Raw genomic sequence first — 25,000 nt, 5'->3', positions numbered from 1 at the left:
TGATTTCTGCCTCCACGGAGGCTCCGCCTCCTAGAAATAATCGTGAAATTAAACCCCCGACGTCAGAGTTCTGTTCTCGCTGAAATGACTTGTCGGACTCTGATTGTCTTGGTTTTTAAAGCAGGGTGCGTTTTCAGTGATAACATCCGAGCAGAGGGACCTACTCTCCGGCGGGACTCGGTCTTTGTGGGGACACCCGGACAGGCTGCGGTGATGCGGGTACAGACCCGTCACGTGACCGGTGCCGTCGCAGCCCGGCGTCGGACACTTGCTCTCCTTCTTATCCCCTCTGGAGGAGTCTGGGAAGGGATGAGAAAATGAGACGAAGGAGATGATGAGTCCACAAGTGACCAGCGTCTCAGTGTCCGCTCAGTTTGTGAAGCAGTTCTGGTCCTTCTGTGGCTGGAAGCCTGGTTCTGTGGTGGAGTTGTTTAGCAAGGCAAAGGGTTGCATCATCTTACAACAGAGATAGCTAGCAGCTACGTTCAGGGCAATCTGACTGTTTTTTTTTGGAGCCAGCCCCTAGTGGACCTCAGTGGTAATGCAGTTTTGGGCATTTTTGTGACCATTTTTATTTACAGTCTGTGGTCCAAATGTGATTAAACAGACAGATTTAAGGGGTCAAACGTTTCTTTTTAGGCAGCAAAATGTCAGAAATGTTATGATTTCCATCAAAAAGTTTGGGCTCAGGAACACGAAAATGTAACCTTCGTTTGTCTACGAAAAAAATCTGACTTTGAGTGAAAACTCTTAAAAGATGAAAACCATCAGGAAACAAAGCAGTTTCTTTAATGTAACTAAAATCTATCCTTTCAAAATAAGAGTGTATTATTTCTGTATATCGATCACAAATGATACTATACTTCACTATACTGTTTGAATGGGAGTCTATTGGCGCCAGCCCCTAGTGGCCCCCAGTGGTACTGCACTTTAAGGCATTTCTACATTGGCTTCACTTTTTAGACCTGAAGACGTTGTCCATTTTCATACAGACTCAGGCGTCCTGATGAAAGACTTCCTGTCCACTAACGCCGTCCGACAGAAGCGTGCTGTGTGCTAATGAAGCGGTCCGAAGCCCGTCTGAATGTGTTGTGAGGACGATAACTGCACAGCGCCGACTCCCTCCCAGTGCTGCTGGGATGAATCGGAGTGGATTTAGAGAAATAGGCCGCAGATAGCGTCCCACAGATGAGATCTGCTCTCCTAACGGGCCGTGCAGATTGCCATTACTCATGCCTGACAAGCCGGCCGTCTGATGTTCCCACACCGGCCTATTTTAACAACATAAACTGCTGTCAGTGGAAAACCATGCATCTGCAAAAAAAAAAAAAAAAGAAAAAAAGTGTGTTATTCCTGAATGCAGAAAATGAGTGGCCATTACTTCATGTGAAATAACATAATGGGGCTTTAACAGGTTTAAAGAGCCCAGGGGTCAGAAAACTCATTCCATCCAGAGATGTTCCAGCCGGGGAGGAGGAAGGCCGACGTTAAAGTTACAGTTATCTGTTTCTTTGCTGCTACAGCACCGATAGCCTGCAGCTGCTGCAGCATCGAGGGTTATAACAAGTCAGATAAACCTCCTCCCTGCTGACCCGGGGTCAGATTTCTGGCGTAAAAGATGGATCCGGTTAAACGTGAAGTGAGAAGGTGATCTGGAGCTGGCAGAAACCATGATGGTTCTTGAGCCGCTGCTGTGTTTACTGATGTGGTTTGATGGTGTGGAGCTACAGAGGACTGACTGAACTAAATCTGCTTCGCGGTAAAAATAGTCCTGGCTTAGCAAAACAAAAAAAACTCCCGGAAACCGTTTCTTCTTCCCAGATGTGAAACACTGGTGTGGACGGTGTGGATGGAGAAGCACCGTGGACAAAACTACATGAGTTCATTTAAATGTTGAACGTTTGAGCTCCAACAGCAGCAGCTGTTAAAACCTTCGTACCTTCAGATCATTCGTTGTTGCTAAACTGCTCAGGAGACCTTTAGACTTCTCCGATTCTCCATCAGTGTCCGACGTGTGTGACGGTGTAAAATGAGCCTCCATGCTGCCGTGTTGCAGCGGTGCTGAGTGCAGATGGATATCGGCCCGGTGAGGGTCAGTGTGGTCGGTGCTGCCTACCTTTAGGGTAGTACGCCCTCTTCAACCCGTCGTGCTGCATCCTGGACCTGCGCTCCTCGGCGCTGCTGCTCAGCCTCGGGCTGTGCTCGCCGTGGCCGCGGTGGTGATGGTGGTGGTGATCCCGGCGGGGCATCGCGTGCTCCGAGGCCATCCGGTCCCTCATGACCTTCGCCCTCTCCGATTCCAGGGCGATGGCCTTCTCCAGCAGCGACAGGTTTCCCTTGGCCATGTCGAAGGTCTCGTCGGAGCGGTCGGAGGCCACCGACGTGGTGTCCTCGTCGCCCTCCTGGCTGCAGCTGGTCGGGTAGCCGCGGGACGCCGGGCTCAGCTGCTCCTCCAGCTTCATCAAGTTCACCATGTCGGAGTAGCTGCGCTCCAGAGCCCTGTGCTCCTCCTGCGCCCCCTGCTGGCAGCTGTCGTACCTGAGAGGTAGGAAAGAAGGAGGACACGGGGCGGTCTGGTTCGTCAGGCGGTTACAGGTCAGAATCTGTTCTGTCATGCAGCAGGTTAATAAGATAAATTACCAGGACGGTCTATCAACAACAGACGAGATAGAAAACTGAAGCTATGTTTGAACAAGATGGAGAAAGAGGTTCTTGGAGCGCTCCACCTCCATCACCATTAAAATGATTCTAACGAATAAACACCGTAATAATGTTCCAAAAAACGACTCAGTAACATTAATGTTCGTAATGGAGCGCTTTAAAATTGTGTATTTTTTAGTTTTTCCTAATCTAAATACTTTATGCTTCTCTGCCAGCGGTGCTGTTAGTGCCCGTGTTCATTTCTACTAGCAGTTGGTCTGGATTTTCAAGTAGTTATCAATAAATAATCTAATTGTTTGTACGATTAATGTCTTGTCCAATTTCCCTTGTTTTCCTAGTTGTGATGTGTTACAGCCACCAAAAGGTGGAGTTCATGCACATCAAAGCTGTTTGTCGACTGCCATTAAACAACAAAAGCAACAGAAGAGCATGTTGCCACCAGACGCTGGTAAGACGTGTGCAGCATTGATTAGATGCTTCGCAGCGGACAGCAGAAACATGCAGACATGTCTACCGCCATCACAAAACGAACCAACTCCCCCCGAAAAATAAACGAAGATGAGGTGCAGTCAAACTCTGCAGGTAGCGAGCAGATCATCAGTCTGACACAGCTGCACACCGTCATTAGAGAGCGAAGCAGAGAAAACATTCCTCTGTTTGGTCCGAAGAAGGTTTTTAAAGTTTGATGCTATTTGTTGAGTTCGAGTTTACGTCGTTAGCGAGTCTTCTGTATGTCCATACTGTTTTGCCTTGAAATGCCCCCCCCCCCCTTAATCCCCCTTTTCCCCTCCCCCCCCCACACACACACACACGCTTGAACATGTTGGCAGTCATTTTCTCGTTCTTTCAGAAGAACAGCGCCCTCTTTCTGTGGGCTGTGGTACCTGCTCAGGTGGTGCAGCATCTGATGGTCAGCGGGGTTCTGCAGCTGGAGTTGGTGGTGGAGGGCGTGGAGGGCGGGGTGGTCGGACGGCTGCGTGTCGCTCAGCTTGCGAGCCAGATCGAAGCACTGGTTCCTCAGACACTCCAGACTGCTGAGACACACCTCCTCCTCGCTCTCCTCCGCCTGACCTCTGACCCCGAGGCAGGGCCGCCCGTTGGCGTGGCCGCCGTCGTCCAGCATGGCGCCCTCCGGGTATCCGTCCTCGGGCAGCATGGCGCCGTGACCCTGCGCCAGCAGCTTCAGGGAGTCCACCGTCTCTCGGACCACGTCGCTGTCCAGGTCCACGCTCAGCTCGCCCTTCCTGTCGCCCTGCTCGCTGCCGTCGTACTCGTCCTCGTCCTCGTCCTCCCCGCCGCTGTTGGACGAGTTGCTGTTCATCTCCGACTCCGTCATGGCCTGGTAGGCGGCGTCCTCGGCGATCTTGCCCAGGTTGAGCAGCGACTTGGCAACCAGCTCGTCGTAGTTCTCGTAGTCCTCTCCGGTGCCGGTACCGGTACCGGCGCTGATGGCGCAGCTGTTGTTGTTGTCGTCCTTCTGAATGGGAACGAGCTTTGATTGTCCGCCGGGTTTGTAGTGGTTCTCTGCTGGGAAAGAAAAGAGACAAACCTCGCTGGCTTTACATTGTTTGAGCGTCAGCAGAGTCTCCTTCTGTGTTCTACTGTCGACGACGTGAACGGCTCAAATCAAAGAGGAGAGGATTCATTCTGCAGATAATACGACTATCTGTTCATTTATGGAGTCACAGTCGTGGAGATGAAGCTTTTACTGCCTCTAATCGTCTCAGCGATGCTGATGAAGCCAGTTTTTCCTCATATATCTCTGAATATATTATCTGCATCCCTCCCAATTATCATCCACTGTTTACTCACAAAAAACCTACAACCAGAGCTGCAGCGCCGCCGAGCTCGCTGTGGGTTTTGGGGACAGAGACGGCGAATGAGAGCAGAGAAATTCAAAGGGAGGCGTGTGAGGTGCTCCGATTCAGGAGCCATAAATATCCTCAGGAGGAGAAACCGAGGCAGAGCACATGTGACACGTCCGCCGAGACGGGGGGGGGGGCTAATAACTCAGCACAGCTCCTCTCACGATTATTCGTGAAGCGCTGTCAGAAGCGATTGAGGACAAGAGGGGGGGCATCTGGTCTACCAGAGACTCGCCTCAGCAGCTCTCAGTCCTCTGATATTGCAGAGGCAAACTGCAGCAAAGACTGGACCTGAGTTTGACCCAGAACCTCCAGTCCTACGGTCACTCAGCCACACAAGGAACGCAGAACAGATTCTGCATTTCATAATGACACGACTGCCGGCTTGTGAGAGGCAGGTGGTTCGCTTCAGTTCTCATCTTGTTCTCGTTACAGTCGTAAAAACACAACGTGGCAGGCGTCTAGAAGCCTCAGAGGCTAACAGTTTACAAGCTAACGTCTCTACACAGTGAACACGACATCATCTGAACGCAGTGTAATATTTCATGAAGTCTCAGAATCTGATGAGTCACCAAATATGGTCGCGGTCATGTGATGAGCCAGAATTAACAGAGTTTACTTCTTAAACGTGACCATTCCTTTGGATGGATATTGTTTTTGATCTGAAGCCTCGATTATCTGACAAACAGAAACACAACAGAAATGTGTTTGTTGTGTTTCTGTTTGTTGTGTTGAACATGTGGAAGAAGTCTCACAACATCACAAGTTTCTCCTACAAACTAGTTCCAGCTGTCTGAAAGGAGGAAGCAGTGAACTCACCCTGCTGACGACTCTGCTCCTCTTCCTCCTCCTCCTCTTCCTGTTCATCCTCCTCGGCCTCGTCCTCCTGCTCCTCCTCATCATCGCCGTCATCCACTTCTTCCTCCTCCTCGTCTAACCCCTCCTCCTCCTCCTCCTCCTCCTCCGCCTGCTCACCCCCCCATCGCTGCGTCCACCCTCCCCACCTCTATCTCCTCCTCCTCCTCTTCTTCCTCCTCCTCTTGCTCCTCGTTGTCCTCCGAGAACTCGTCCTCCACCTCCCCGTCCTCCCCCTCGTCTCCTTCTCTTTCACCGTCCTCCTCCTCTTCGTCCTCCTCCACTACCTCCCCCTGCTCCTTCCCTTCATGCCCCACCTCCATGGCTTCGTTTTGGAAGCTGATGTAAGAGCCTCCATCCTCCTCCTCCTCCTCCTCCTCACCCGGGCAGGAGGTGAGGAAAGGCCTCCTCTTGGCAGCGGGCTCCAGCGGTTGTTTTTCCAGAGCCTTCCTCTTCTTGGCCAGCGGACATCCGTAGACGCTGCGTGGACAGAACACACACGGTCAGAACCAGAACACACACGGTCAGAACCAGAACACACACCAACCCGTCAGAACCAGAACACACAGTCAGAACCAGAACACACACCGACCCGACCCGTCAGAACCAGAACACACATGGTCAGAACCAGAACACACACTGACCCATCAGAACCAGAACACACACAGTCAGAACCAGAACACACACCGACCCGACCCGTCAGAACCAGAACACACACCGACCCGTCAGAACCAGAACACACATGGTCTGAACCAGAACACACACTGACCCATCAGAACCAGAACACACACAGTCAGAACCAGAACACACACCGACCCGACCCGTCAGAACCAGAACACACACGGTCAGAACTAGAACACACACCGACCCGTCAGAACCAGAACACACACGGTCAGAACCAGAACACACACTGACCTGACCCGTCAGAACCAGAACACACACCGACCCGTCTAGATATCTAGATAGAAATGAAAGGAGTCTCCTTCCCATCCGACGACAAGAAACTATTCAAACAAATCTGGTTATTATCACGATTGTAACATCATATTTAATATTCACAACGGTCTTTACAACATGTTTATTACTACATGCGATCTGCTTGCAACAAGTAAATTAATGTTCTGCTGAGTCAGAGGTTTTTTCTGTGTGAGGACACGTGAATCATGAGGGTCGTGTGAGGGTCAAAGGTCAGCGAGCTGCGAGTCCCTGCGCTGCAGTTCATGTGTGAAGAGGATTTTCACAGAGAGCTCCAACTGAGGAGGAAAAAGAAAAACAAAGCTTATTCAACCGGGGCCTCAATTATGCAAATCCCATAATAGTCATTAACTGTTGGGAAAATTCTGCTTTAATTGCTCCAAAACAGCGAGCACAATTATACACGGCTTTAATGCCGATTTTAGGAAATCAATTAGTCCATTTCCATATGAAAGAGGATGGTAGAGGAGGAGGTGGGGAGGAGGTGGTGGGTAGGAGGAGGTGGCGGAGGAGGTAATGGGGAGGAGGAGGAGGAGGAGGGGAGGAGGAGGAAGAGGAGGTGGAGAAGGTGGAGGACGAGGTAGAGAAGGAGGAGGAGGAGGTGGCGGAGGAGGAGGAGGAGGTAGTGGGGAGGAGGAGGTAGTGGGGGGGAGGAGGTAGTGGGGAGGAGGAAGAGGGGAGGAGGAAGTGGGGAAGAGGAGGGGGCGGGGGAGGAGGAGAAGGAGGAGGAGGAGGTGGAGAAGGTGGAGGACGAGGTGGAGAAGGAGGAGGTGGTGGGGAGGAGGAGGTGGAGGAAGTAGTGGGGAGGACGAGGATGACGGGAGGAGGAGGTGGCGGGGGAGGTGGAGTAGGAGGAGGTGGAGAAGGTGGAGGACGAGGTGGAGAAGGAGGAGGAGGTGGTGCTGACACAAACCACTGTGGGTTCGTTAAACAATAATATAAACAAAGCCTTTGTTCTCTTTAATGATGTAAACGTGTCCATCAACGTTGTCAACACAGACTGGATATAAAACTACAGACTGAATATTAAACTACAGACTAGATATAAAACTACGGAATGAATATAAAACTACAGACTGGATATAAAACTACAGAATGAATATAAAACTACAGACTGGATATAAAACTACAGACTGAATATTAAACTACAGACTGGATATAAAACTACAGACTGGATATTAAACTACAGACTGGATATAAAACAGACTGGATATAAAACTACAGACTGAACATAAAACAGACTGGATATAAAACTACAGACTGGATATACAACTACAGACTGGATATACAACTACAGACTGGATATAAAACACAGACTGGATATAAAACACAGACTGGATATACAACTACAGACTGGATATAAAATTACAGACTGGATATAAAACTACAGACTGGATATAAAACTACAGACTGAGTATAAAACTACAGTCTGAATATAAAACTACAGACTGCACATAAAACTACAGACTGGATATTAAACTACAGACTGAATATTAAACTACAGACTGGATGTAAAACTACAGACTGGATATAAAACTACAGACTGGATATAAAACTACAGACTGAGTATAAAAGTACAGACTGAATATAAAACTACAGACTGGATATAAAACTACAGACTGAATATAAAACTACAGACTGGATATAAAACTATAGACTGACTATAAAACTACAGACTGGATATTAAATTACAGACTGGATATAAAACTACAGACTGTATATAATACACAGACTGGATATACTGTAAAACACAGACTGGATATAAAAGTACAGACTTGATATAAAAGTACAGACTTGATATAAAACCACAGACTGGATATAAAACTACAGACTGGATATAAAACTACAGACTGGATATAAAACAAACTGGATATAAAACACAGACTGGATATACAACTACAGACTGGTTATAAAACAGACTGGATATAAAACACAGACTGGATATACAACTACAGACTGGATATTAAACTATAGACTGGATATGAAACTACAGACTGGATATAAAACTACAGACTGGATATAAAACTACAGACTGGATATAAAATCACAGACTGACTATAAAACTACAGACTGACTATAAAACTACAGACTGGATATAAAACTACAGACTGGATATTAAACTACAGACTGAATATTAAACTACAGACTGAATATAAAACTACAGACTGACTATAAAACTACAGACTGGATATAAAACTACAGACTGGATATAAAATCACAGACTGACTATAAAACTACAGACTGACTATAAAACTACAGACTGGATAAAAAACTACAGACTGGATATTAAACTACAGACTGAATATTAAACTACAGACTGAATATAAAACTACAGACTGACTATAAAACTACAGACTGGATATAAAACTACAGACTGACTATAAAACTACAGACTGGATATAAAACTACAGACTGGATATAAAACTACAGACTGGATATTGAACTACAGACTGACTATTAAACTACAGACTGACTATAAAACTACAGACTGGATATAAAACTACAGACTGGATATACAATTACAGACTGGATATAAAACTACAGACTGGATATAAAACTACAGACTGAATATAAAACTACAGACTGGATATAAAACTACAGACTGGATATACAATTACAGACTGGATATAAAACTACAGACTGTTTATAAAAGAGTTCGTAGCTTCAGGTCTGTAAAATGGTTCTGATCCAGAAGTGTCTTCAGCTGCAATACCAGCGAGTGCCACTAGAGGTCGGCTCCAAAAAGCCTCCGGCTCCATAGACTCCCATTCAACTTCTCTCATCAAATCCAAAGTGAATAAAATGTGTCCATCAGTTATCTCGGTGTTGTTAGCTAAAGTCACTCCTTCTTATTAGTTTTCTGGAGGTCCATCTGAAAATAATCCCTCATTCATTAGAAAAGAAGATTCAAGAAGACCTGTTTTTGGGGGCGTGTCTGTTTGATTGACAGGCCTGTGGTGCAGTCAGGTTACAGCTATCGGTGGGCGGGACGTAGTATCATCAGGTTTCCAATCAGATCGGTCAGATCCAGTGCTGGCTCCTCCCCCTGCTCGTCCAAATATGGTCACTTCCTGCTCCAAACCGCTCCGAACTATCAAAGATGGTGACGGACAGAATCTGAACTGGAGGACTCACAACGTTCACAAACCAACGATGACATCACTGATGGTTGATGACATCACTGATGGATGATGACATCACCGATGGTTGATGCAGTTTTGCAGATGAGGTTTTGGAGCCAGCCTCTAGTGGGCCTCTGTGGTATTGCAGTTCATAGCACTTCCACATTGTCCTCACTTGACCTGGAAATCCATTTTTATAGACAGTCTATTATTTTGTAGTGAACGTTACTGCCATCTACTGGATTGTTAGATGTACTGCTTTTAGTCTAATGTTCCATCTCACAACGTTGATGAAAGTTAAAAATAATTTGTGTTCCTGCCCTGTGACTCCGATCCTCCTCCAGCAGGTTTCATAATAATCTGAGCAGCTGTATTATTAGTGATTAATCTTTAAAAACATCGACAGACGGAGAACAGAGATTCACTCGTTTCATTCTGTAACTCTGCAGTTTTTCCTCCCTGATAACAACCGTCTCCTCAAATGATCCCTCCATCTCCTACCTTACAGCCTGCCAGCCTTCCTCTCTGTGTCTGTGCATGTGTGTGTGTGTGTGTGTGTGTGTGTGTGTGTGTGTGTGTGTGTGTGTGTGTGTGTGTGTGACCTCGGCCACCTTGCTGCCTCCCGCCAATTAAAATTCCAGTGGTAATTAAAGTAGATCAGAAACGAGGGAACGCCGCAGACAAGGGCGAGAGACTACGCATGGTAATTATGTGGAGTGGGGGGGGGTTCAGCCTCTCTTCAGACTGACGGGCTGCTGCAGTCTGGTTTGATGCATTACAGCTGATTATAATAATGAATATGAATCAATATGAAGATGTGCAACTCAGTGATGGTCTGAACACTGTTTCATTATCACCAACTGAAACATCAGCTTCTACAGACGCTGGTTGGCCATTATTCTGCCTTAAGTGCAGTCCTGTGGTCCATTATTGTCTCTTTCTGGACACCTGCGGTCCATTATTGTCTCTTTCTGGACACCTGGGGTCCATTATTGTCACCATGACAACAACTGCAGTCCATTTTTGCAGCTATGAAGACACCTGGAGTCCTTTACTGTCTTAGGAACACACCCAGATGTTCATCATTATCTCCATGAGGACATCTATAGTCCTTGTTTGTCTCTATGAGGACACCTGGGAGATCTTGTCTCTACGTGGAGACAGGTTGTAGTTCACCTGCAATTCATGAACCCGAAGCATCACTGCTGTTGCTACGGTTACCTGCAGTTTAATATAGTCTACTTTGAGCGTTTATTTAGACCAGAGGCCAACATCTGTTAGCCAATCAGAGCTGGTTATTTACTATGACTGCAGTATAATCATTATTAACCAATGAGGTGAGACTAATATTTTAATATTTGTTCACATTTTCTTATAAACTATTTATGTCTTTATTAATTATTTAAATGTTTAGTTTGCTATTTTAAATATTCATGTGAAACATGTTTGTGTGTGAATATCAGCTGCAGTGTGATAAATAAATCTCGGTATGTTTGGTTTGGTGGGATCGTTGCACCCGCAAACATGCCCGCGCTCATCACCGTGGCAACGCTTTTGGCGCCAAAGGTGGCGGTGGGGATATATATAAGAGGCTGGGTGGTGGCAGCGACGGGAGGGAAGGAGGGAGGGAGGGAGGGGTGTTAATGTGGGCGACACGATGTTCACATCCTATACTAGCGGTTGCCATGGGAGACAGGCTGCATCCCTCCTGGTCCTCATACTGCAGCATCCGCACAGTGCTGTCGCCATGGTGACATCCTCCAGAGAAAAAGAGAGCTGGTGGTGATGGTGTGTGTGAGGTGGGGGGGGGGGGACAAAGAGACCTAGGGGAGGGAGGAAGGAGAGTGAGAGGGAGGGAGAGAAGGGAGGGGGGAGGGAGGGAGAGAAGGAGAGAAGGAGGGAGGGAGGGAGAGAAGGGAGGGAGGGAGGGTGACTCTGAACCCGACCGTCTCCTCCTAAACTCCCTCTGTCACTCCGCCGGCGTCTCTGCTGCCGAGGCATCGATCTCAGAGACGTGTTGTGTCTCGGTGTCCAACAGAAGGTCGGTGGTCTTCTGGTCTTCTGGTCTTCTGGTCTTCTGGTCTTCTGGTCTTCTGGTCTTCTCAGCGCCAACGACTCCCATGAAAACCTTCTGGAGTCACACGAGCCTCCAGCTGCATGTAAAGTCCATCCTGATGTTCATCAGTACAGCATGTACTCATATTCATGATGTGCTGCATTCACTCCTTAAACTGCTGTTGCAGCAGCTTCTCTTCTGATTTACAGATATTCGTGTCTTTGCATCGACTTTGAGTGTAATCGCTCCGTAGAAAATAATTTGCTTCGTGTTGGGTCTGAACACACCAAACGTTTGCTGCCCTCTGTGGTCAATACTGGTGGGATTTTCAAAATAAAACTTGAAGTAATCGTCCTCCTGAGATAAACAACAGCAGCAGTCATCTGTGGAAACATCTAATAATTACATATTAGGAGCAAATTAGGAAGTAATATGACGTCAAAAAGTTTGTGGAGGTTGGAGGTCGGTACTGAAGCACTTTTTATTCACAGAAAAAATAATTAATTTGGGCCTGATCTCATAATTATGACATACTATCGAATAATCAACGGGGTAGTGGTTCCAAAATGCACCACTATACAGACTGGATATAAAACTACAGACTGGATATAAAACTACAGACTGGATATTAAACTACAGACTGGATATAAAACTACAGACTGGATATTAAACTACAGACTGGATATAAAACTACAGACTGGATATAAAACTACAGACTGGATATTAAACTACAGACTGGATATAAAACTACAGACTGGATATAAAACTACAGACTGGATATTAAACTACAGACTGGATATAAAACAGACTGGATATAAAACACAGACTGGATATAAAACTACAGACTGGATATAAAACTACAGACTGGATATACAACTACAGACTGGATATAAAACTATAGACTGGATATAAAACTACAGACTGGATATAAAACTACAGACTGGATATTAAACTACAGACTGGATATAAAACTACAGACTGGATATAAAATCACAGACTGGATATAAAACTACAGATTGGATATAAAACTACAGACTGGTTATAAAACTACAGACTGGATATAAAACTACAGACTGGATATAAAATCACAGACTGGATATAAAACTACAGACTGGTTATAAAACTACAGACTGGATATAAAACTACAGACTGGATATAAATCACAGACTGGATATACAATTACAGACTGGATATTTAACTACAGACTGGACATAAAACTACAGACTGGATATAAAACCACAGACTGGATATTAAACTACAGACTGAATATAAAAGAGTTCGTAGCTTCAGGTCTGTAAAATGGTTCTGATCCAGAAGTGTCTTCAGCTGCAATACCAGCGAGTGCCACTAGAGGTCGGCTCCAAAAAGCCTCCGGCTCCATAGACTCCCATTCAACTTCTCTCATCAAATCCAAAGTGAATAAAATGTGTCCATCAGTTATCTCGGTGTTGTTAGCTAAAGTCACTCCTTCTTATTAGTTTTCTGGAGGTCCATCTGAAAATAATCCCTCATTCATTAGAAAAGAAGATTCAAGAAGACCTGTTTTTGGGGGCGTGTCTGTTTGATTGACAGGCCTGTGGTGCAGTCAGGTTACAGCTATAGGCACGGCTGACAGTGGTTGCCACTTGTTTTTGACCAATTAGAAGCTTTTTAGTGTTTTATATTTAAAATAAATGAATGATGAAATATGAATTTCTTTTCTTCTCTGCTGCAACAAAAACAAACCGAAGTACCGAGTACGTTTCAAACCATGTCGCTGATGTGTGTTTTGTCTCTGAGTTTTGTGTCTCCGTCCTGCCAGCCCTTCTCATTATGTCGACCCGCCGCTGTCCTCAGCCGTGCATCCTCCGTGCACAGCGGCCCTCCCACACACACACACACACACGCACGCACGCACGCACGCACGCACGCACGCACACACACACACGCACACACACACACACACACACACACACACACACACACACAGACTCCACTTCAAATACCACAGAGACACTTCAAAATAACCAGTGAAGACCTCAACCAGGGATCTGATTTCATAATGGATGTTAAATACGATTTCCTTTATTTTAACTGAATAATGAAAAATACTTCAGTGTTCTCTTCTGCATTATTCCCATTTTAGATTCTTTGGTATGAAGTTGTAGTATTTAGTAAAAACCAGGTGTACGCTCACTTTCATTTATATTTCAGTTCTTTTATATAATTTACAAGGTTTTTACTTATTGTCAGAAAAATGCGATTTTAAAACTATAGCACCTGATAGGAAGAATATAATAATGTTAAAAAACTGGAGAAGCCTGCTGCTTTTGTTGGTGATTCCTGATTTCCAAATGTGACGGAGATGTCGGCCGGCGTGACTTCACTCCACCAGACTGGTTTTCTGTCTGCAGCCTCGTGGAAGAGGCCGAACTCTGAAACGGAAACCGACGGACGTCTGCAGCCGTGACGGAACGTTTAACGTCGCTGGGGTTCGTTTTCTCAGCAGCTGAGGGAGACGGCAGACCAAAGACAAACCCCGAGGCTCCAAGAAAAGGTTTCATCATTCAAATGTTTTCCAATGTTATCATACTACATTTACTGAGTTGAGGTTTGTGCGTGATGATCGAAATGTTTCACACAGACGAAGGATTCATTTCCTTCATTTTATGTTTCTAATTCACCATTTTTTGCACCTAAAATTGTAGCTTTTACATCAATAAGAAACAGAAATCCCGACTTTAGGTGCTGATGACGGAGCATTTCTTTTACTCGCTTCTTGTTCCACTGGAATTTGTTTCATGTCTTTATCTAGTGATTTAAATGTTATTTTACTGCAGCGTTTGCAGCACTCAATTTGTTTTTTAATTTGTTGTTCAAAATTAAGTTTTGAAAAGTGTCTCTTCAGGTACAGATTTCATACTTTTAAAGTGTCGCCGTGGCTGAGCCGGTGATGTGTTCTCATTAACAGACTCTCCGTACATGTTTGAGGACGTCGTCAAACCTCAACTTCACAGACGACATCAAAAAATTGCCTCAAACACAGAAAATGGACCAAACCGCTAAAAGTCAACGGATCATTTAACCACGCAAAGAACTTCAGAACAGATGTATGAAATATCAGCTTCAGAACAGATGTTGAAGTGCTGCTCCTACCTGCGGTGTCTGGCGTACTTTCCGCTGACATGGCCGCTGCCGTCACAGCCGGGAGTCGGACAGCTGAGGAGGAAACACACAGTCAGAACAACTACGGACTTTTATTCTTCTTCACCATCACCTGGAAGTTTGTTTTTGTTCGGAACATCCAGATAACGGATGTAGAAGTCAGAAGTTTCTACCACATTCTTCACCATTGAATTCGTCCTTTGAGTCCAGCCTGACTGGTGCTGCTTTACTTCCTGTCTGTAGTTCCCAGACAGACAACAGCGCTGATGAAAGAACTCATCTTCAGGAAGGCCGACACCGACGAGTGTCCTCTAAAAGTTGAAACTCGCTCGACTATTTTTGTTTTCTTGCAGCTCAATATGACGGCATCATCCACCAGCAATATGTTGGCCAATCAAATCCAAGCGCGCTCTGTTAATATGCAGCAGCACACTGTCTCTGCTGTAAATGACTGCAGATGTAATGACTCTCCACAGATGTGAAATCATCTGGAAACTGCTGGAAAGACCTGGGAGATCCTACTTGAACTGGACTTCTGGGATTGTGTTTCTTTCACTTCGCAGCCTTTTCCATGTTTAAACGGGCCTGTTGTCAGTCTGCCGGGTTCATAACCGTGAGGAACAGGAATAAACCCTCGCTGTTACTTTCATCCGGCTGTAATTCATCTCCGTCAGCTCCTTCTGTCTGGAGCCTGTTGGAGCATCGTGGCTGCAGATTTCTGTCTGAGTCACGCTGCTGCTGCAGCTGGTGGTGATGGTGGTGGTGATGGTGGCGGTGGTGGTGGTGGTGATGGTGGCGGTGGTGGTGGTGGTGATGGTGGTGGTGATGGTGGCGGTGGTGGTGGTGGTGATGGTGGTGGCAGTGATGGTGCTGGTGGTGGTGGTGATGGTGGCGGTGGTGGTGGTGGTGGTGGTGATGGTGGTGGCAGTGATGGTGCTGGTGGTGGTGGTGGTGATGATGGTGCTGGTGGCGGTGGTGGTGGTGGTGGTGGTGATGGTGGTGGTGGTGCTGGTGGGGTTGCTGGTGGTGCTGGTTGTGGTGATGATGGTGGTGGTGGTGGTGCTGGTGGTGGTGGTGGCAGTGATGGTGCTGGTGGTGGTGGTGATGATGGTGCTGGTAGCGGTGGTGGTGGTGGTGGTGATGGTGCTGGTGGTGGTGATGGTGCTGGTGGTGCTGGTGGTGGTGGTGGTGGTGGTGATGGTGGTGCTGCTGCTGGTGGTGGTGATGGTGCTGGTGCTGCTGGTGGTGCTGCTGGTGGTGCTGGTGGTGCTGCTGCAGCTCTCAGGCAGGAACTCACGCTGCCTGGCTTCAGGGACCCACGACCTCTGACCTCACGCCGCACAGCTCCTCCCACCCTCCACCCACCCTCCATCACCTGATCTATACATCCGTGACTGCGGGCTAAAACGAGAGCTGCACGAAGACCGAGGTGAAGATCACGAGGCAGAGGAGGAGGAGGAGGAGAAGGACGAAGGGTAAAGAGGAGGAAGGCGGGTAATGCATGGAAAATAGAAGTAATTGGAAGAAGACACAGGAGGAGAGGAGAACTAGACAGAGAGGAGGTGAAGAAGGAGGAAGAGGAAGAAGAAGGAGGAGAAGAAGAAGACGGAGGAGAGGAGGTGAAGAAGGAGGAAGAGATGACAGTTTAAAGGAGGAAGAGGAGGACGAGGAGAAGGAGAGAAACGCAGGAGAAGGAGAACAAATGGTGGAGAATAGGAGGAAGAGGAGGAGGAAGAGGAGGCGGTTTGTTCAAGGTGAAGCAGCTCATCAATCAGTGTGGGAGCTGAGACCGATAGCCTTACATTATTGATCCCAGCTCAGCTCAGTGAGCGAGTGTGTGTGTGTGTGCGTGTGTGTGTGTGTGTGTGTGTGTGTGTGTGTGTGTGTGTGTGTGTGTGTGTGTGCGTGTGCGTGTGTGCGTGCGCGTGCGTGCGTGCGTGCGTGCGTGCGTGCGTGCGTGCGTGTGTATGTGTGTGGTGTGTGTTTGTGTGTGTGTGTGTGTATGTGTGTGGTGTGTGTTTGTGTGTGTGCGTGTGTATGTGTGTGTGTGTGTGTGTGTGTGTGTGTGTGTGTGGTGTGTGTGTGTGTGTGTGTGTGTGTGGTGTGTGTGTGTGTGTGTGTGTGTGTGTGGTGTGTGTGTGTGTGTGTGTGTGTGTGTGTGTGTGAGATACAGATTCAAACCAACGTGGTCAAATTTAACCTGAAGTCTTAAAACTCCAAAGTGTTTTTTGAGAAACCGTTTGTGTGATGTCATCGCTACGACACATCACTGATGACATCACTGATGACGTCACTCTGACGCGTCGCTAACGGGAAACTGAACTATTGGAACAGTTTCATTGACGTCATATTTTTGGAACATTTTCTTCAGAAAGGATTTCACAGATTGATTTTAAGACCAAAAACGTCTGAATATGAACTTTTGTGGTTTAATGGAGACGACCGTTAATTCTTTAAAGTGAAACTATTTGTGAGCGTTGTTTGAATGATTTGTGTCTTTAGCAGGAAGCAGGTTGAGTCCCACGTAGAGAAGAACGATGGACACTCGTTTCTTTATGACCCGTATTACCTGTCGGGACCTTTTGTCTCCGGTGGACCTTCAGTCACCTTTAGAGCTTCAGCTCACTTCACAAAACATAGCAGGCGCTCTGGCATCTAGATCTCTATGCTGTCCTTTTCTCTCTCTGCTCTCCTCTCACCCCGACCGGTCGAGGTAGATGTCCTCCTCCTCTGAGCCTGGTTCTGTTGGAGGTTTCTGTTGTAACGACTTCACTGTTAAACGCCCTGAAATATCTGACGTTGTGATTTGGCGCCATATAAAGAAAATTGAATTGAATTTGTCCCGACAATGTGGCCATCAAATTTGGACATTTCTTTTGCATCAGTGGAACTTTTGTCCCAGTGGCGGCGCCAGAGGAAAGGTCACGGGGACATTGAGGACATCAGCAGGCCGTGGACAGACGGATGTGGACGGACTGATGTGGACAGACGGATGCGGACGGACGGATGGATGTGGACGGATGTGGATGGACGGATGGATGTGGATGGATGTGGATGGATGGATGGATGTGGACGGATGTGGACGGACAGATGTGGACGGACGGATGTGGACGGACGGATGTGGACGGACGTATCCCACAGCTGCTCGTCGCTGCTCTGTGATCTGAAGCTCCGCCTCCCACTGAGCGGACAGATGTCACGTCTTCATTGAGCGATTCAAATGAAGTCGTGGAAGAACGTTTCATTTCACAGCTCCGTTTGTTTTTGTCTTTTCCGTCCAAACCGCCACATCGCACCACAAAGACAAACGTCTTAGCTCGTGTTTGTGACATGAGATGAGTGACGGAGAAACGTTCAAAGACTCGCTCCGTTCACCGGGTCGATCATTTCTACGATCGCGGCCGACTTCAAAGCGTCCGGCCGGAACATTTAAATTCCGGCTGAGTTTTGTGCTCCTTCGCTCGGGTCTCCCGGGACACGTTGGACACGTTGTTTACAGTAGAGCGCCGACCCGGATCAGACCGGGTCCAAACATAATCTGCTGCACACGCCGATGTTTGTCAGTTTTACTAAATGAGATTAAGTGAAGCAGAAAGTCGTCCGTCCCTCAGAGGCAGAAGAACCTGCTCGCTGCTGTTCCTCCAGTCAGGACGCAAAACAAGAAGAATGACTGGATACGATGTTCCTGTCATCTTAAGGTGGAACTGACAGCATCCATCCGTCGGTCCAACTCCTGACCTCCTACAGGTCCAGAGGACCGTTCAGACCGAACCTTCAGCACCACATTTCAAACCTGCAGCTCCTTTTAAACTTCCTGCGAGTTTACGTGAAAACATCTCAGCAACGTCTGAACTGACGGCTTCTCAAACATCTTTGGAGATGTTGCAGCGTTTTAAAAGCTGAACGATGACGTGAACGTGAGTTCCTGTAAACAGCTGCAGCGGAACATCTAAATGAAGACGCTGTTGAACGGAGCCGCCCGTCGCTTCGGGTTTATTCACGCCGTCATCTCCAGACTTCAGGTTTCTCCTTCTTTGTCCGGAGCGGTTCCGTCGTTTCGAGAAGTTTAGTCTCCACTAAGAAGCAGAAACAGCAACTACCAAGAGAGCTTCATGTCTTCAAGACAAACTGAAGAGCTGGTCGTCTCCTGTCAGCGGACGGTTGGTACCAGACGACCGTCCTGTCAGAAGACTTCCTTTTGTTCTTAAACCTCCATCTGCCGACTGACCGGCCGAGTCTCGGGCGACATCGTCCTCTGAGTCCAGCTGAGACGGTCAATTCTTTGGTCTGAACAGGAAATCCAGATGTTTGAGGGAATCCTGATTTAACCTGAAGCTGGAGCGTCTCCAGCACACTGCACATGTAACCCTGTGGTCTCCGAGCTGAGACAGGATGGATCAACTTCTACAGATATACAACTGATTATTAGCAGCCGAAGATTCTTTGATGACGATCAGAATAATAAGATGGAATAAAATGCTGAGTGTGTGTTTTCCTACCTGAATAACTCCTGCGTTACAGCTTCCACGGAGGCTTCGCCGACAAACAACACAGACGTGAATGTTAGAAGTTCAGAGAGCCAACGATGATCAACACATCTACTTCAGATTAGTATTTATCTGTTCACAGGCGGGTGTTATGAGGAGGGGCAACTACAGTTCCAATATTTTATATATGATTTCTGAGTTCCATTTTTCTTATTTTGATATATCAACAATAGAAATCAGGCAGATGAAGTCGTACCTCGGACTCCTTTGGATCGTGTTCGATGGCGTTTTTCAACTGCATTCACCTCCATCTGCAGACGGAAAGGAGAGTTTAGAAAGACGTGTTTTGGTTCATATCAGATATTAGGAGTGTTTGCTGTGCGGCAGTGAAACCAGCTGGAACTCCTCAAATCTCTGGAAACACAAAACCTTCAGCTAACAGCCTCCTGCAGCGGCTGGAACCCTGAACGGCGCCGCGTTCAAATCCTGTTCGTTTTCTGAAATCTCCAATATATCAAACTTGGCACTGAACAGAGGCAGAAGAAAGCCAACATGGCCGTCTCACTTCAGCCAGTCTATTAATAAACACTTTGGCTTTTTCGTGCTAAAATCATAAATGCTTGATTACCAACCCGCTTCGACAGCTAGAATCTGTCCACGTCCCGACATGATGAACATTAGCGGTGGTGAATATGGAAATCTTTTCCGTCGTCATCTCGCCTCACAGATGATGTGAAAGCAGCAAAAAAAAAGACTTAAAACCAACCGGCGACCACCTAGAAACCACTTTCTGTAACTAAGCAACCACCTACTGAAGCCATAGCAACCATACCGACCATGTGGAGGAAACCTGTACACGCCCACAGCAGCAAGAGTTGAAGTTGAATCTAAATGAGCAACATCAGAAAACATTCGTCCGTCTGCCGAAAAACCAACACGTTAGAAAAAGTTGTCCCGAATGTGTCGCGTTGCTACGAGCTAACGTCGACAGGTCGCCGAGACGCTCCACCAGTTCTTCGGTCGGTCGGTTGTAGTTGTGTCGGTTTAGTACCTGGCTGCAGCTCGCTGTGGGAACACCTGGACCTGAAGCTGAAGACGTTTCTACCCAACAGACTCAGACGCCGTCCTCCAGACTCATGACCTGCAGGAACAAAACACAACATCCGTTGTGTTGAAGTTTCTCTGAGAAAGACGAAGAGAACCATGAACGAAGATCTTCTGATGACATCATCAGGGCTGGAGATGTGAAGTTTGATTGATGCGGTCAGTTCGGTGTTTCACACTCAGATTCTCTGACCTGCAAACACATAATCAGGCCGGCAACATGGAGGTTTGGTCCCTGAAGGAGGAGAAGATGCTTTATGGACATTTTTCTGCAGCAGAATGTAAAAACTTAAAGATTGCAAACTCAGCATGATCAAATAACATGCTTTTATTTTGAAAAGAACCTATTGCACTGCTAAAACTATTGCTGCAACCCTGACACCACTAAAATGTTAATACAACACAAATCCCATCCAAATAAAACTACACGAACACATTTTATAACTTTTTGAGATGGTAAATAACAAAAGAAACGTCCCTTTGGTGTGAAAGAACCAGAGAGCTGCCAGCGTGCTGCGAGCTCTTCCACGCAAACAGCAACATGAAAGTGAGCGAACCAAGTTAGAGGACGAAGACGTGAGCTGAGCTCTCAGCTGCACTGCAGCTCCGGGGTTTGCAGCCTTAATATAAATGTAAATTGTGGACAGCCTCGCCTGAACTCTCAACCGACTCCCATTATGTTTCTCTGCATACCGAGGCCGGGTGCATCTGAGGCCGCCACTCTACTGAGCACGCTCAGAAGCACCGACATCAAACATCTTCGCTGGCGCTGCTGTGAAGAGATCAGCTGGAACAAAGATATTCCTCCAACATCCCTGGAAACTAGATGACTGAGTGGGCTGCACGCTTAGTGTGTGTGTGTGTGTGTGTGTGTGTGTGTGTGTGTGTGTGTGTGTGTGTGTGTGTGTGTGTGTATGTGTGTGTGTGTGTGTCTGTGTGTGTGTGTGTGTGTGTGTGTGTGTGTGTGTGTGTCTGTGTGTGTGTGTGTGTGTGTCTGTGTGTGTGTGTGTGTGTGTGTGTCTGTGTGTGTGTGTGTGTGTGTGTGTCTGTGTGTGTGTGTGTGTGTGTCTGTGTGTGTGTGTCTGTGTGTGTGTGTGTCTGTGTGTGTGTGTGTGTGTGTGTGTGTGTGTGTGTGTGTGTGTGTCTGTGTGTGTGTGTGTGTGTGTGTGTGTGTGTGTGTATGTGTGTGTGTGTGTGTCTGTGTGTGTGTCTGTGTGTGTGTGTGTGTGTCTGTGTGTGTGTGTGTGTGTGTGTCTGTGTGTGTGTGTCTGTGTGTGTGTGTGTGTGTGTCTGTGTGTGTGTGTGTGTGTGTGTGTGTGTGTCTGTGTGTGTGTGTGTGTGTGTGTGTGTGTGTGTGTGTGTCTGTGTGTGTGTGTGTGTGTGTGTGTGTGTGTGTCTGTGTGTGTGTGTGTGTGTGTGTGTGTGTGTGTGTGTGTGTGTGTGTGTGTCTGTGTGTGTGTGTCTGTGTGTGTGTGTGTGTGTGTGTGTGTGTGTGTGTGTATGTGTGTGTGTGTGTGTGTGTGTGTGTGTGTGTGTGTCTGTGTGTGTGTGTGTGTGTGTGTGTGTCTGTGTCTGTGTGTGTGTGTGTGTGTGTGTGTGTGTGTGTGTGTGTGTGTCCTATATGTCTGGATTGGTGCTGTGTGAAGAGAAGAGGAGCTTCCTGCTGTTTAGTATTCAGTCCAACACTCTGCTGTCTGCTACAGTGTGATGCAGAGCTCTCCTACACTGAGACACACTCCGATATACAGGCATGTACCCTCACACACACACACACACACACACACACACACACACACACACACACACACACACACACACACACAGACACACACACAGACACACACACACAGACACACACACACACCAAGTCATTTAAGGTCTGCACACTGTGCTGTAGAAGTGTAGAAATGTTCGCTCTGTTTCGGTGTCATTTCTTTTCAGTCTATTGTCCCAGCTGTTCAGAAGCCTGTTGGCTGCAGCGCCCCCTGCAGGTCAAAGCTAGAACAGCACCTCCCACACGAGATGTTATTTTTCAAATTGCTCTGATTATTTTCTAACCATGATGATGCACAAAACAATTATCAATTGTTGTCTACATGGAGACATCTTCAACTATTACAGCATCTGTAGGTTTCAGTTTGACCCCTGCTCAGCTCAGTTTCACTGGACAATTACCTGCTAACAGATGCTGAATCATCAGTGCCGTTGCTATGGTTACGGGCCATTTCATATCCACGGAGTACCGACTGAGAGCGGTGGAACCGTTGAGCGGGTTCTGCATGTCTGAAGGGTTCCCCAGAAATAATTTAAATCATTTCTTGTTTTACTGTGATGGAACAGTTGGAGCGGCTTGTCCTGATTCTGGTTCTGGTTCTGGTTCTGGTTCTGGAGGTCGACATGTGAACAAGACACCAAAAGTGCTTTTAAGAGCTTCGATGTGTAGAAAATGAAAACTCGTTGGTTTGTGAACGTTTCCAAGACTTTTTTTTAAATCCTCCGCCATCTTTGATTTCTGGAAGCAGAAGTGACCATATTTGGGTGGGAAGGTAGAATTTCGGTGGATCTCGTGTCAGAAACGGAAGACAATATTCTAAATTGCGGTTGTGTTTTTATTAGGAGTCCTTCATATCGACACAGGGAGCGGGTCCTCGTCCACGGAGCGGCCATGTTGGACCGCCACGTTTCTGCAGTCAAAAACCAAACACCGGCTCCGCAGAGGGACTTTTGCATTTTTCACGAGTTACGTGGCCGCCGCAGTTTCTTGGAAGTTGAGGGGCGTTCGGTCGGTTGCAATCTGCTACTTCACCACTAGATGCCACTAAATCCTGCAGACTGCTCCTTTAAAAGTGAAATGATTTGGGAGCGCTGTGATAGTTTAACGTTTACAGCCGAAAACACTCCCAGCAGAGGACTGAGCTCTCTCACCGACCATCACTATAAACACAACACACGTCCAACACGTCCAACACACGTCCAACACGTCCAACACACGTCCAACACGTCCAACACACGTCCAACACGTCCAACACACGTCCAACATGTCCAACACACGTCCACCACGTCCAACACACGTCCAACACGTCCAACACACGTCCAACATGTCCAACACACGTCCACCACGTCCAACACACGTCCAACACACGTCCAACACACGTCCGGTTTATCTCAGGGTCTCCTACCAGTCACGACCCAAAGCTCCTGACCGACTGGTAAATCCAAAACTCAGCTCCTCCTCACTGAAACCATCCGGTCCAACGCCCGGCGAACCGCCTGTCCGTCTCCCGCTCAGTTCTCCGTCAACACCACCTCCACATTCTTGCTAATTAGCAGATATTAGTCTGCTAACATGCTAGAATACGATGGGATGGTATGCTGGACTTTTTACCAGTTCAATACTACACGTTTTACTCCACTTTATGTTTTTGTATACTACCATATATTTTTGTGACAACCACAGTAACTTCCCTCTGCTAGTTAGGATTTAATAATGACAAGTTTATAAACTACAAAGACCTTAAACTACCCAATAACTCGGTTTTACGTCCAATATGCTGCACTTTAAGTAAAGAATCAAAGTACTTCAGCTCAGCTGTAGATGCAGATGATTACTGAGTCCTGCAGAAACTGCAGCATGGACCTTTAATATATTTCACTGCAGAAACTGCAGCATGGACCTTTAATATATTTCACTGCAGAAACTGCAGCATGGACCTTTAATATATTTCACTGCAGAAACTGCAGCATGGACCTTTAATATATTTCACTGCAGAAACTGCAGTACAGTTGGTACAAACTCACTACATAAAAAAAAAACCTGCAGCAGCCTGATGTGTGAAGGCCCCGACCCCCTCCTGTACACCCCCCCACCACACACACACACACACTCCCCCATTCCTGGTTACCATGGAGACTGGACTGATCAGGTGATTAGTCGCGTCAATTAACCTCTGACCAATCAGAGAGCGGCTGAACAGCAGCTGAGATCTGCAGAAGTGATCACAGCTGAATGTTTGAGGATGTGACGCTGGAGGAAGTATTCAGGTCCTTACTGAAGTAAAAGTACTCATATCACTCAGTAAAAGTACTCTGTTACAAGGAAAAGTGCATTTACAATTTTATTTTTGTTTTAGTTTTAAAGTATAATCAGAAAAATGGCCCGGATGAACTATTAAACAGTATATTTATATTATTAATATTAAGGTGTTAATATGTGAACAACATCTTACTGTTGCAGGTGATGATAGTTTTTTTCCAGAAGGACTGCAACTGATTTTCATTATTTACCAATTATTTTTATGATTTATGAAATTTTTAATTTCTAAATATTGATTTTACAAAATAGCAACAAACACCAAATATCAGAACAACCCCGAGCACACAGAGACACCTCAGACTGATATTCCAGAACTCAAAATTATGACGAATAAATGAGAATTATTCAATTAAATCATGATTAAAAGCAAAAAGAAGCCTTTAATCTATTAATTACTTAAGCTAATTTAATTTGTAGCATTTTTTACCTGTGAAAATCTACGACAATTTACACAGCAGCTCTCGAGTAAAATGTCAAATATGAAATTTAGCGGAGTAGAAGTATAAATTTACATGAAAATAAAATGCGACAAATATCTTTAATCTGTACTTAGATCTGTACTTTCTGCACTTGATGCGCTGCATTGGTTGTTTTTATTATTTGGTTAATAGAATAAATCAAAAGTCTCTTTTTTTGCT

The 25,000-nt window shown here is 46.4% G+C and overlaps 1 protein-coding gene across 1 annotated transcript in view; it reads right to left on the bottom strand.

The window, feature by feature from the left end:
• myt1la (myelin transcription factor 1-like, a) overlaps positions 1-25,000 on the bottom strand; it is a 63,782-nt gene that overhangs the window by 25,604 nt on the left and 13,178 nt on the right. Inside the window, 8 exon segments of the mRNA XM_069177473.1 lie at positions 165-299; positions 2,117-2,538; positions 3,546-4,188; positions 5,346-5,505; positions 5,507-5,861; positions 14,670-14,732; positions 19,178-19,211; positions 19,422-19,476. Coding sequence (XP_069033574.1) covers positions 165-299; positions 2,117-2,538; positions 3,546-4,188; positions 5,346-5,505; positions 5,507-5,861; positions 14,670-14,732; positions 19,178-19,211; positions 19,422-19,476 — 1,867 coding nt within the window.

Source organism: Embiotoca jacksoni, unplaced genomic scaffold (assembly GCF_022577435.1).
Source record: "Embiotoca jacksoni isolate LCO1_2020_lvr unplaced genomic scaffold, fEmbJac1.0.p SCAF_73, whole genome shotgun sequence".
In the NCBI taxonomy this organism is placed as follows: Eukaryota; Metazoa; Chordata; class Actinopteri; family Embiotocidae; genus Embiotoca; species Embiotoca jacksoni.
Note: the sequence above shows the minus strand (reverse complement) of the source record. Positions and strands in the feature narration are given on the sequence as shown.